The following is a 13246-nucleotide window of genomic DNA, read 5'->3' as shown; positions in this document are numbered from 1 at the left end:
CAGCAAGCAGCAAGCGTCGAGCAGCGAGTATCCAACACTGCTGAATTTTGCGGAAGCGTCAGCAGTGGCGTAGAAAATATCTCTTCGTTGATTGGCTGCTGCTCGACGCTTGCTGCTTGCTGCGTGCAGTCTGCACTAGGCTTAAGCCTGCCACAGACTACACGCAGCAAGCAGCAAGCGTCAAGCAGCGAGGATCCAACACTGCTGAATTTTGCGGAAGCGTCAGCAGTGGCGTAGAAAATATCTCTTCGTTGATTGGCTGCTGCTCGACGCTTGCCGCTTGCTGCGTGTAGTCTGTGGCAGGCTTTAAGTTGTCTGCCATTTGGGGTGCTTTCGCGACGTAGATCAAAATGATCCGTGCTATGATTGGTCAAATCTGGAATTTCATTGAATAAAATTTCAATGTGATGCTACGAAATTTCAGATTTAACCAATCATAGCACGGATCATTTTGATCCGGATCATTTTGATCTACGTCGCGAAAGCACCCCAGATGAGATAAACAAGCGAATCAATTAATCGTTCTGACTTTGCATTATTTAGAATCGTTTTATAGATTCGTTTTACTTACGTTAGGGTTACATCGAATCAGTACACACCATGACTTGTCCCAGCAAACAACAGTAACAGTTACATAACATCAATACAAATGTAATATAACACATGCCTGTTAAATTACATTTGCGTTGATGTTACGTAATTGTTACTCTGGCGTTTGCTGAGGTCACACCTAGTTTATTAAAATGTTAAAATACAAAATATTAATTTGCCATCGCTTTTATATGTTTTTTATGTAGAAGATTCATGATCGAGCCGTTCGCGCGCGCGCGCGCGAGAGAGAGAGAGAGAGAGAGAGAGAGAGAGAGAGAGAGAGAGAGAGAGAGAGAGAGAGAGAGAAAGAGAGAGAGACGACGTCACAGCGCGACGACGACTCGGACGACTCCCTCCACCCTATCACCGTCGCTCTCTCGTAGGTGACGTATACCAACGTATACGACGCTCGGCGACGGCGGCGGCGGCGGCGAACCGTCTCCCGACCGTTCGTCGTTCGTGCTCGTTCCTGGTCGGTCAGTACGCGTAGTCGGCACGGTGCGTACGGTCTGGGATCGGCTCGCGCGCGTCAACACACGCGAATCTCCGCCGTACGCCGCTCTCCGTCTCGCACTCGCCGTCTCGCGTCGTCTCTCGCTCCCTCCTCAGCGGGACAGATCAGCGCTCCGGATAGGATGACCGACCCCAAAATCGAGATGCACTACACCCCGCCGACGTCAGACACCATCCAGACGAAGCCGTTCCCGATACGAGGTAATATTTTGAGAGTCCTCGCTCTCTCTGTCTCTCTCTCTCTCTCGCTCTGTCTCCCTCTCTTTCTATCGCGCGATATGCCAAAGTGTATGTATCTTTCTCTCTCCGTCCCGCGCCCGCCCCTCTGCCTCCTTCGCGCCACCCTCTCCCTCCCCCCCTACGCACTCGCAAGATCGAACACGTGCGAGGGACGTGAGTGAGCTCGCGGTTGCGTTTCGGAGGAAGTTCAAGGTCCCCGGTCTCGCGGTCAACGTACCGGGTGTCGTCCGCCCGGTTCGCCGTCGATCGGGCGTGCGATCGCCTGTCGGCGGGAGGCGCGAGGGCCGTGGAAACGCGAGCGGGAAAAACGCGCACCCTAACCCAGCGAGAGACGGCTTCGTCGTTCGACGTCGCGTCGACGTCGATTTGACGGTGTCGTAGGCGTCGATTCGACGGGTCATTTCTCGCTAGGCTCCGTTCCGCGCGAGGGAAGAACGTTCCAATTCCCGTTTTGAGAATCAACATCAAATGTGCAGGTATGTTTCAGGAAACTACGGGAGGCGGAAACCTATTTGTTTTACCTGACATCATCTGTTCAGCGTGGACCGATAACAGTTTAACGATCGCCGTCTAGTCGACGTCCAATCCTTTCGGCTGCGCTACTTTGCGCAGCCTTTCAATTATCCTTCGTTAACATGCAGTGTTTTTTTTCATCTGTGTCTGGCGGATTTCAGAGACGACAGTGAGATAACAGAAGAACAACGTTCGTTTCTTACAGTCAAATGTAGTTTTTACGCTTGTAAATCTTATTATTATTGGCTTTTATGCACAAAGCAATAACGGGATGAGTTACGGGCCGCGTAGCAGAACGTTTTCACGCTTAAAACGCTCAGTTCGGAGGTCTAATAAAAAGAGATATTGGTATTTGAAATTTTCCAATTTTTACTCGTGTTACATTTGAAATTTGCTTTGTAAAATTGCAAAATTCTTGCACGCTCTTGAAGTACGCAGAGAAAGCAAAGCCGAGGGTTCACAACTTTACATAAAAAACGAAGAGAAATTAAAAATATCACTTTATAAGCAATCGTGACGGTATTATTTTGTGCGTAGAGGCCAATAAAAAGATTTAAAAGCGTACAAATCTATATTTGACTGTGTCGATAAAAAAGACGACTATAGGATCCCCTTAATCTCGATTTAACTTGCTTCTTATCTTCTGCCAAAGATAAAAGAAGCGCGAGGCAAACTAATTGATTCAAGTTGATCCACATTGGTGGAAGTGGACGCCTCCCCGCAGGGAAACTTGGACAGAACGTACTTGACGCACGACATATCGCCGTTGGAGCGGCAAGATAAATTATCGCTTTTTATTGCTCCACTAGTAACCTTGAGCAGCCGAGGAGTTTAACGTCAAAGAGAGAAAAAGAATCTCTCCTGTGGTTTCCGAGTACGTCGACGCGTTTCACTTCCTTCGCGCGCGAGGATAAATATAATTTGATACGGCGATATGCATATTATCGCTTTCCGAGGAAGCAAGAACGCCTTAGATAAATCGTTCCGAGGAAGATAACGGCGCTCGGCGCATCAGCTTCCTCGAAATGATTTGTCCACAATGCGCTTTTTAAATCAACCAATTTCAAGGGGACAGGATAATCCATCAAAATATAAAAAAAAAGAAAAGAAAGATGATTACATAAATGTACCTTCGACTTCGAGCCGATAAAACTCTGCTACTTAAAGTTATTACGACTCATTCTGTCCGCAGATACGAAGGAACGCGCCGCAGACTTTAAACTCTTCGGGCAGGATTATCTGTCGACGGATTGTCATTAGCGGCGAGACGATACGATCGAAATAATAATTATGTATGATTTAAGAGAGAGAGAGAGAGTCACAAGGATTTCCCGGGTAAATTTCCGAGGTATCTTATCTCTCTCTTCAAGTATATCTCAGGCATTCGTCAGCTCTCGAGTGTGCATATCTATTTATGTGTACATTGCCTTGTTTGAAGTAATAGAATATGCTGAGATTACATTAGATTACATACAATATCAATGTGAACTAATAAGGGTTTTCTCACCCTCTTGGTGAGCTAACTAATAGTTGCATTATACGTTTATCTTTATCTAATTTAAGGGAAAAACAAACATATATATACGATTGAACTGTTAGTTAACTTACCAAGAGGTTGGAGCAACCGGCCCTAAGACTTTTATTTATTTGCATTGAAATTGCATATAATGTAATGCCGAGGGGGGAAACCGCTGACCCAAATCTTGTTATCTTATTTTATCTTCGTTTATCTTTATACTGCCCCAGCAAGGCCTAATGTCCTAAAAAAGAAAAGCCTAATAATGCCCAGTAATGCCGCAAATCTGTACACCACAATGCCCTCAGCGGTTTTCCCCTCGTGTAATGCAAATGATCATCATATTCTAATACTTCCCTGAGGGAAATAATTCTACAAAATTCTACAAACAAATTAAATATAACTGCCAGAGTCTAAGAAATTCTGCGTAACTTTGAAAAGTGTTATAAAAATCAACATGAAAATGCTCGAGTTGGAACACTTTTGTCAATTTTTGTAATATTCTACTAGCAAGCGGATGTTTCAATTCTCTAAGGTTTTGTTGTTGCTCAAATTTTTAAAACTAGTAAAGTTTTGTACTAATTTTTGCAAAATTGTACATTTTCATGGAATACTACTCGCAATCATTTCTTGACTCGAGAACATTGTAATTTGTGATGCCATTTCGTAGATATTTTTACAAGAAAAGAAATGTTTCGACGAAGATGTAAAACTTTCTACCAATTTCTATTTCAAGTCAATTTTTTGCAGTTATTTATATGAATTTTTTTCGCTCGGGTTTAAACAGGGTTAGTTATTATATTATGGTTTCTCATTTTCTGGTTAACTGTTAACCAGAACTTAGTCAATTCTCTGTCTCTGCTTAGATAATAATATTTAAAAAAAGAACGGCGGAGAGTAAACCTCTGGTTAACAGTTAATGAAAACCAGAAAATGAAAACCTGTGCCTATACCTCGGTATCTCAGATCTTCCTTGGACAAATTCGGGATTCGTGATTAGGAGATTAATGATGGAACGTACGCGCGCGTTATTACGCGCCCCACTCGCGCGAGAGGTGCCAGATTTCGACAAAAAATAGTTTACCACGCGTCTCGTAATGGTGTATGATTAGATCTGGTTTCGTAAGCGAGTTAAAAGACGTGTTCACTTGCAGCGTCACGTAACGACAAGAGTCTTTTATAAAATTTCATACATTTCTTTTTTATGCACATTCGACGCAAGTTTCACTCACACGTGTCGTGTTTTTAATTTTATGCGCGTGTACGTACGCAGGCGCGCAAGTAAACACAAAACTGTAAACCGCAGCCTTTATCTAGCAAAGTCGCAGCTGATAATATTAATCGCGAAGTCAGAACGGATCTGCATGCGAATTCGGCGTATCTCGAGACTGCAACGTTGAAGCGGTTATCGTTATTGACATTGAAATCAACATAACATATTCAATCTGTCAGTCCCATCTAAACGGCTGAAACAGTGATAACGCTGTTAGTTAAAATGCCTCGACGATCTCTTATGTATTTAATTGTCCTGGTATCTATTTCTCCAATATCCATCTCTATTAGACACTTTTCTTTCATCTTCTCTTCGTAGGCGAACGCGCGAATTTTGTGAACAAGCCCCACGTGATCGCGATGGTCGGCCTGCCGGCCCGCGGCAAGACCTACATATCCAAGAAGCTCTGCCGGTACCTCAATTGGATCGGCATCAGCACGAAGGTCTTCAACCTGGGCGAGTACAGGCGACACGCCACCACGGCCTATCAATGCCACGAGTTCTTCCGTCCCGACAACATAAAGGCGATGGCGATACGCACACAGTGCGCGAAGGAGGCCCTGAAGGACGTTTGCCAGTGGCTGGAGAGTGGTGACGGCGAGGTGGCCGTCTTCGACGCCACCAACTCCACGGTCGACAGACGCCAGCTCATACACGACATAGTCGTAGGCCAGATGGGCTTCAAGCTCTTCTTCGTCGAGTCTGTGTGCAATGATCCGGAGATCGTCGAGCAGAACATTATGGAAGTATGTACTTGATAAGCAGCTGGCAGGTGGCAACTGGGCAATGCTATACTTTATATATGGGAACTAGTGTCAACTCTACACGGAGAGAATTTTCTCTTAAAATTTACCCTGAAAATCCCGTAATCAAAGGGACAACATGGCATTTCGAAGAATTTTATGAGAGTTTTTTGAAATTTTACCATACTTTTTATTAGTAATTATACTTAATATACGTTTCACTAGTGAAATGTATGATAAAATTGCAAAAAAAACTAACTAACTACGACAATATGTTAACATTATGCTAGCTCTACTTAAATCACTCAAATATTGAATTTAAATTCCTAGCGAAGAGCTGGCATCAGTTGCTGGCATTTTATTTCCATACATTGCTTGAGCATATTGGCTATCTGGGACATCACAGTCTGAATATTAATAATTGATTAACATTCATACGTAACCAAATCGAGCGAGGCTTATTGTCGCCAGTGATAATTAAACAGGGGGGTTTTAAGAGACCGACCAAACTGACAAAAAAGTGACTTAAATAAAAATCACTTTTTTCGCCAGCTTGATCGGTTTTTTGAAACAATGATTCATACGTAAATATGAATACAGTACCGGTCAAAATTACCTTTAGGTTTTCTGAGCGTAACTTTCGTCAAAGCGCATCGAATGTGCTCGAGATTTTACAGTAGACACCTGATAACAGTTGCGTCTTGTACATAAAGGGTAATGAAATTTGACAAAGTACACCATGATTTTCGAATTTTTCATTCGCGTACTTTAAAACTAGTTGCGCTCGAAAAAAAGATCGAAAGGTGATATAATTTTCGCCGGTACTACATGTATAAATATGTTCCAAAATATGATTTCTTTTGCGAGGTGAAAGTCAGTAGTCCGGATTACGCGAATATGAAGAAGGAGGACGTGCTCGCGGACTTCATGCTGCGAATCGAGCATTACCAGGAGCGATATCATCCGTTGGACGAGGAGCGCGAGAGCGACCTGTCGTTCATGAAAATATACAACACCGGCGAGAAGGTGCTGGTCCATAAGCACGAAGGCCATATACAAAGTAGAATAGTTTACTATCTTATGAACATTCATATTGTGCCACGCACAATTTACTTGACCAGGCACGGTGAGAGCCTGATGAACCTCGAGGGCAGGATAGGCGGCGACTCGGACCTGAGCGAGCGGGGTCGTGAATATGCGAAGGCATTGGCAGACTACATCAGTGGTCAGAACATACAGGTGATCCTCTTTGACCTTTTCAACGTGGAGTCAAGTCCCCTATTATTATATGAGATAAGATCCTAATACGAGATAGCGGGGTTTCTGCTAAATTAACAGGCATCATCTGTTGGTTCCACCATGAATTTATTGCCCTTGGAGTGAAATCTGTTCAGTGAAAAATTCATTTCAATAAAATTTATAAGGCCGTCGCGTGGTAAGCACCAATTAGGAGGCCTAAAGACTAAAGAGCCAGGATATTAATGTTTTAATATTTCTTATTTTTAAACCTCTTGCGAAAAATATTAAGGCATCTCACCAATTCGAACCACCGAGGCGTGTACATGTCTAGTGAGAGGGAAGTTTAAATCCTGGCCGAGGTAATATTTTTCGCAATAAATTAAAAAATAAGAAATATTTAGACACTAACATCCTGTCACGGCTCTTTAGTCTTTATTCGTTCGAAAAATTCATTGTTAGATCGTGTAATCATTGCGAAAGAGATTTGTGATTGAATTTAGATGTCGAAAGCCTTGCTATCGCATATTAGAAACCTATCTCATAATAGGGAACTTTCCTCTACAATTCGTCGATTTAATAATTATATGTTTACGGACATACATACAGGTTTATAGATTTTTGAGCTGTCCCGTATATAAGTATCGCGATAAGACGCGTTTACTTGATTTTGATTCCGATCGTTGTATGTCCAATTTTTGATAATACGAAGATCGATGCGACCAGTCACAAGGAAATTATAATTTAGATATGAATTCAACGATCAAAGTGTGCACGCTTCACGTGCGTTACGTAAGCGCCATTATTTTTCGCATGTTACTTTGATCGCGATCACTTGACTCTTGAAGCAATCTCGTCTCATCGGCGTTACGTTAAACGACATCGTGTCTATGTAGGGTTTGCGAGTTTGGACTAGCTGGCTGAAGAGAACCATTCAGACCGCGGCTGACGTAAAGGCGCCGCAAGAAAGGTGGAAGGCTCTCAACGAAATTGACGCCGTAAGTTGAAGCGCTAAACAAACAAACTAATTAATCAATTTCTCACCTTTGCCCCGCTTTGTCGATAGGGTATTTGTGAGGAGATGACTTACGAGGAGATCGCCTCGAAATATCCTACGGACTTTGCCGCGAGAGATCAAAACAAATTCTCGTATCGCTATCCAAGGGGGGAGAGTTACGAGGATCTCGTCGCGCGATTGGAGCCCGTGATAATGGAGCTGGAGCGTCAGGGTAACGTCTTGGTCGTCAGTCATCAGGCGGTGCTACGGTGTTTACTCGCGTACTTCTTGGACAAAAATGCAGGTCGGTATATCTCGATAAAATATCTTGTTTCGTTATCATTCAATATCCCATAGGATAGTGAGATCTGCTCTCGATTACTCGCACGTGCAAGTGAAATGATCCGAGTCGCCGGGTGCCGTGACGCGGAACGTGCCCGGGCACGCGATGACGTCCAAGAATGGGCAGACTCAAGTATCGAGACGCAACTTTTGACCTTCGGCGTATTAAAATGTGTTGAGAAAATAAATGATAAATGGTCGCGCGCAAACAAAAGCGAATTATGCTGACGTAATTGTTCGCTCGGATCGTTCGGCGAGACTCATTCTCGCTGCGCGATTCCGTTTTTTTGGCGCAGCATTGCCGTTAGTACGAGAAACGTATCGAAGTGGCTCGTTGTTTATTTCTGTACACGGTTGAACTAATGACGTTGGTTGAAATGGTTCCTATTTCAGATGAATTACCGTATTTAGAAGTACCTTTGCACACCATTGTGAAATTGACACCGGTCGCCTACGGCTGCAACATGGTCAAGATTCGCCTGCCGATAGACGCCGTGGACACTCATCGGGCGAAACCAAAGGTAGAATTTATCTATATAAAGTCGTAACAACTGTGTCTTCCTCCCTCGAGCGTGCTTTACTTGCTGAGAATAGAGATGGCGAGAGCAAGTACCTTCCTGTTTGCTTGCTAATTTTCCGACACCGATACTCTAGGCTAATAAAATATTTAATCCCTATGCGTCGCTTATGTTTTAATGTTCCCAGAGTGCCTGACACTGTTATCTATAGTGGAGAAACGAATTTTTTTTTCTTGTACCTAATCAAAACCTCATTCTAGAATCTGCATCCGTTAAAAACAAGAAAAGCCACTTTCATAAATTAGAAATTCGTCGCATGCATTTTTCCTACGGATCTGGGACAAACCGTGCTACCTGTGTGCTTTTAATATAAATTTTATATGTTATATGAAATCACAATGACGTTAGTCTTGTTTGAATTGTAAAAATATTGCTGTTTGTAATGATATTCTCGCTGGACAATTATTAATCTGTATTTATATTTATCTGTGCTATTCTTTCAGAAAGTATAAGTATAAGCATCGATATTGCGGAATCGTTATGATACTAAACGCTAATGTGTATTCGTATTAAGCTTATTCACAGCGATACGAGGGTAACAGTTTTTAGAATTTATATTTATCAATGTAATGATTGTGGATTATGTAAATAATTAAACCTTTCGAACGATCAGCAAAAAGCAACTAATTCAGTTACGATAGAATTAAATTAATATATTCATGAAGATTGTATCTTGAAAATTTATGAAACCAATTATAGTCAAATTAATTATAGAGGACTAACAGCCTGCAAGTGTGGACGATAGAGATAAATGAATTGTATCGCCTTACACGAGGCAAATAGTACTTATACACGTGCAATTATATATTCTTGCGTAAGACAACGATAGCAATGCAAAGATAGTAAAGGCTTAAAAATCGTAGCTGTAGCATAACAGCTGATCTCACCTGTTTCAATATGCTAATAAAGTCTCTTTGTTTAGCAAATGAACCTACTGTAGAGCATGTATCCTCGATAGAGAAACATATCCTCCTCTCAGCCTGCGTTTACATGTAGATTGCTCTTTTATCTCCGCAGCGAACGTATCTCTCGGCAAAGAAACGCTAAAATGCCCGTTGTGGAACTTTCAATTTTCAGATTCCGGGATATCTAGACGAGAAATTCCGAGGAAAGGAGAAGCTACTACGCACGTGATAACAACGAATTTCGTAAAGCACGGCGCAGCTATTCCCTACCGTTGATATACCGAGAACACTGAAGCAGCATAGATCCCGGCAGCTGGCTGCCGCCCGCCCCTTCTCGCGCGTACGTGAATCAGCGCGCATCCGAGCCCTTTTCTTCCTACAATGTGTACAAGCTAGAGACGAAGCGCGATCGGCAGGGTACCCTGTGAAACCCATAGGCACGAGGGTGGAGGAACCTCTGCGACGACGCAGGTCCCGCGTCACGATCGCACACACCCGCACGCTGCGCGCGTGTGATCTTGTGATTTTTATATTTTTTGATTGGCATCTAGCTAGGTAGCGAGAAGAACATATGTGATACCAGGGATGATCGTCGACGAGAAGAGCCTGGTGAACGTGTGTACACGCGTCTTTTAGACAAGATTTTTTTTTTATTTAGACAAACTTACGGACTCGCGCGTCCACCGACCAGTGCGTGCTTCGAAGTACTTGCTTCTTGTCGGAGAAAAGTTTGTCCCGATCAGACAATACTTACACGATGTTACATGTGACTCCAAGATAGAATCCTATATTCTAAATATACATATATATATATCCCTTTCTCCTTCGGCAGATACTTCGAAGCGCTCGCGAATCTGAGAGAAGGCGTGTCTGTTTTTTTTATTACATCCATATTTCAAACGTTATTTCGTCGGACGTTTCTTAGAGACTTCCAGGAGGCGGATCCAAGTATCGTGAGATTGTGACGTTGATAATAATACTCGACTACGTAAAGGTACTCGAGATATATAGTACAATACCTTAGATTGTGCGATAATACTTCCGATCAAGCTAACGAACACGTTACAATTCAGTCCATTGTCTAACATATACGTTGCGATCTTGTATGTTAAGTAGCTGAATTACGGATTTCGATTATGGATATGTATCTCGATCGATGAGAAACATATAATAAATAACACATGCAATTTTATGAGTCCACCTACTGATTTAGATATTCCTGTTCGACGAAATACACAGGGGCGACTTGTTCTGCGAACCGCGCGTCATTCGCTTACGAACGCGAACGAGGTTTACGCGCGCGCGCGGCACAAATGTTGATGCCAGGCTATTAACCGGGACAATGCAAGTATCTTCGATATTTATCCGAAACTGTAATGTGAGGAAGTGAAAGGTAAGCGTGTTCTTGTGAAAAGTTACACAGGATCGAGAGGTGAAAATGTGTAGAATATCTGTGAAATTTATAGAATACTAACGTGTAAAATTTTACCCTTTGTTGTTAATATATTGGTTTTCTTATAACAAAATTTATTTTACATTTTCGAGCGTATCCCGATGTAGCGATACATTGAACTGCGTTTGAAGTACGCGCTGGTGCGCCGCCATGTTGGCTTCTAGTGTTTCCGGCGTCCGTTACGCGGCGCTGAAGAATTCGGGAGAAATGGAGTATGTAAATATTTTCGTTCGAGGCCGAGATAGACGCGCGAGAGGATGATCGAGGGAGAGAACGCCGTTTGAATAACTCTCTGGGCCTCGCGTCTTCATCAGAGACGTGCGACAAGCTGGAATTTCAAGCTTGTCGCGAGCGGAATGGCATCCACGAACGAGTTCGGTCCAGATTCTGGCGGTAGAGTGAAGGTAACCTAAAATAGCGAACGACCGTGCCGACGTGTATTTTATTACCGCGGTGGACCACGTCGAATCTTTCTTTTCGCATTCGCGAAATTTCAAACGCGCGTCCCGCTTACTCGAAGCGCAAAGAGCATTAGTTCGGCGAGACTTGTCGGCAACGTAACCTACGATATTTTGGCGCCAGAGATACCGCCGATATAATCTAACGGTCGGAAAGCGTTTCCGCGGGAGGGTGTTAGAAAAAAAAATAGTAATTCAACGGCACGAGAAGACACGTCGAATAACGGCGTTTCCCGTAGAAGGGATTCGCGCGATGAAAATTGACGTTACTTTATCGAACGATTTGCTCGTGACAGGGAGTTACCGTGGTGAAGCCTATAGTCTACGGGAACATAGCGCGTTACTTCGGCAAGAAGAGGGAGGAGGACGGACACACGCATCAGTGGACCGTGTACGTCAAGCCGTACCACAACGAGGACATGTCCACCTACGTGAAGAAGGTGCACTTCAAGCTGCACGAGAGTTACAACAATCCCAATCGCATCGTGACCAAGCCGCCGTACGAGCTGACGGAGACCGGCTGGGGGGAGTTCGAGATAGTCATCAAGGTCTACTTTCACGATCCGAACGAACGTCCCGTGAGTAGGCGATCTCGTAGGAGGGTGCTCGCCGCGTCCGATTGTTATCTCGTCGGTCGTAAGGAAGGTGAATTGATTTTAGGTGACGGTATATCACATACTGAAACTGTTTCAATCGTCGACCGAGATACAGCTGGGTAAGAAGAGTCTGGTGTCGGAGTTTTACGAGGAGATAGTCTTTCAAGATCCGACAGCGCTGATGCAGCACCTCCTGAGCTCCAGCAGACCCATGACGCTTGGGGTTTGGCGGCACAATACAGATTGTTTGTATAATTGCACTACGATCGTCTCGCCTTGGACTGATTCGATGATAATTTAATGAGTTCGCAATTGCCCCTGCAGTCGAAGCGCTGAAGGAATCGACGATGAAGGACATTATGGAAGCACGCAACAAGATCAGGCTCGAAGTGATAGATTTGAAGGAGAAATTGACCCTGGCGAAAGAGACGATCGCAAAATTCAAGGAGGAAATCGCCAAGATCTCCAAGGCTGGCGGAAGCTTATCCGTCGCGTAGTAATTTATCATCTCGAGACGAGTTTCGAGCGAATTGACCAACGTGCAAAGTCTATAAGGCTTTTTCCATGTATAAAGTGTACATAATTATGACTAAATTTTAGTTTAATTAATTTTAAGAATTTTTACTGCATTGCGTACCGTTGCTGATAAGAAAGTAAAATTCTATTCCGCAATGTGGACGGCGTTCGTCAGTCGTAGTCGCAATAAAGTTTATCTCCGATTTCCGAGTTCTTTATGCAGCTGGTTTAGTTCAAGGCTATGCTAGGACACGTATACGTAACAAATCTATTGTCCTGAAAATTTACAATTAAATTGTGTCGAGGCTCGACCGTGTTACGTTCGACAGCAATATGTGATCTTGATGGATCACAGCGAATTGGTTCTGTAAGTTAATCTCGCTTAACGACAAGGCTAAGGGCTTAATACGTGCAACTTGATGGTAAGATGGTAAAATGCGTTCTATTAAATTGATAATTTAACCCGATCTTTCAACTCGCGAAGATTATAAAGTATTAAAATAACCAAAAGCGTGATTGTCACCAAGGAAACCTAGAATCGCTGCAAATGTTGAAAACAGTGTGAAGGTACGTGCGAAGAACGGGATCCATTTCGATAGAAACAAGTTCTTCGCACCGGAAGCATTTTTCCCGGTAAAAATTCCAGAACATGGAACATAAATGGTTATACAAATTGCAAGGAAGATTTACGTTGTGTTAGTCTGTTAAGGAAACTGTTCGAGGGACCGCAAGCCTTTAAAATGCTTCGAGATAGACTTTGGCAATTAATAAAGTTT

At 43.2% G+C, this 13246-nt stretch overlaps 2 protein-coding genes across 3 annotated transcripts; both read left to right on the top strand.

The window, feature by feature from the left end:
• Positions 1 to 1038: 1038 nt before the first annotated feature.
• On the top strand, positions 1039 to 10637 carry LOC105566968 (6-phosphofructo-2-kinase/fructose-2,6-bisphosphatase 1). Of its 2 annotated transcripts, XM_012021434.1 has the most exons (8): positions 1243 to 1305; positions 3050 to 3205; positions 4965 to 5392; positions 6257 to 6628; positions 7522 to 7623; positions 7692 to 7926; positions 8358 to 8485; positions 9620 to 10637. In XM_012021434.1, the coding sequence occupies exons 2-8, from the start codon at positions 3148 to 3150 to the stop codon at positions 9674 to 9676; spliced, it is 1380 nt and encodes a 459-aa protein (XP_011876824.1). In that variant the 5' UTR covers positions 1243 to 1305; positions 3050 to 3147; the 3' UTR covers positions 9677 to 10637. The 2 variants fall into 2 exon arrangements, with proteins under 2 accessions (XP_011876823.1, XP_011876824.1); XM_012021433.1 differs by lacking the exon at positions 3050 to 3205 and having other exon boundaries at positions 1039 to 1305.
• A 98-nt stretch (positions 10638 to 10735) lies between these two features.
• LOC105566967 (YEATS domain-containing protein 4) lies at positions 10736 to 12673 on the top strand. Its single transcript, XM_012021431.1, has 4 exons — positions 10736 to 11304; positions 11655 to 11936; positions 12019 to 12199; positions 12279 to 12673. Exons 1-4 carry the CDS (start codon positions 11257 to 11259, stop codon positions 12449 to 12451), a joined length of 684 nt encoding a protein of 227 aa, XP_011876821.1. The 5' UTR covers positions 10736 to 11256; the 3' UTR covers positions 12452 to 12673.
• The last annotated feature ends 573 nt before the right edge of the window (positions 12674 to 13246 follow it).

The sequence above is a fragment of the Vollenhovia emeryi genome, unplaced genomic scaffold (genome assembly GCF_000949405.1).
Source record: "Vollenhovia emeryi isolate VEMERY1.0 unplaced genomic scaffold, V.emery_V1.0 DF939141.1, whole genome shotgun sequence".
NCBI classification, from domain to species: Eukaryota; Metazoa; Arthropoda; class Insecta; order Hymenoptera; family Formicidae; genus Vollenhovia; species Vollenhovia emeryi.
Note: the sequence above shows the minus strand (reverse complement) of the source record. Positions and strands in the feature narration are given on the sequence as shown.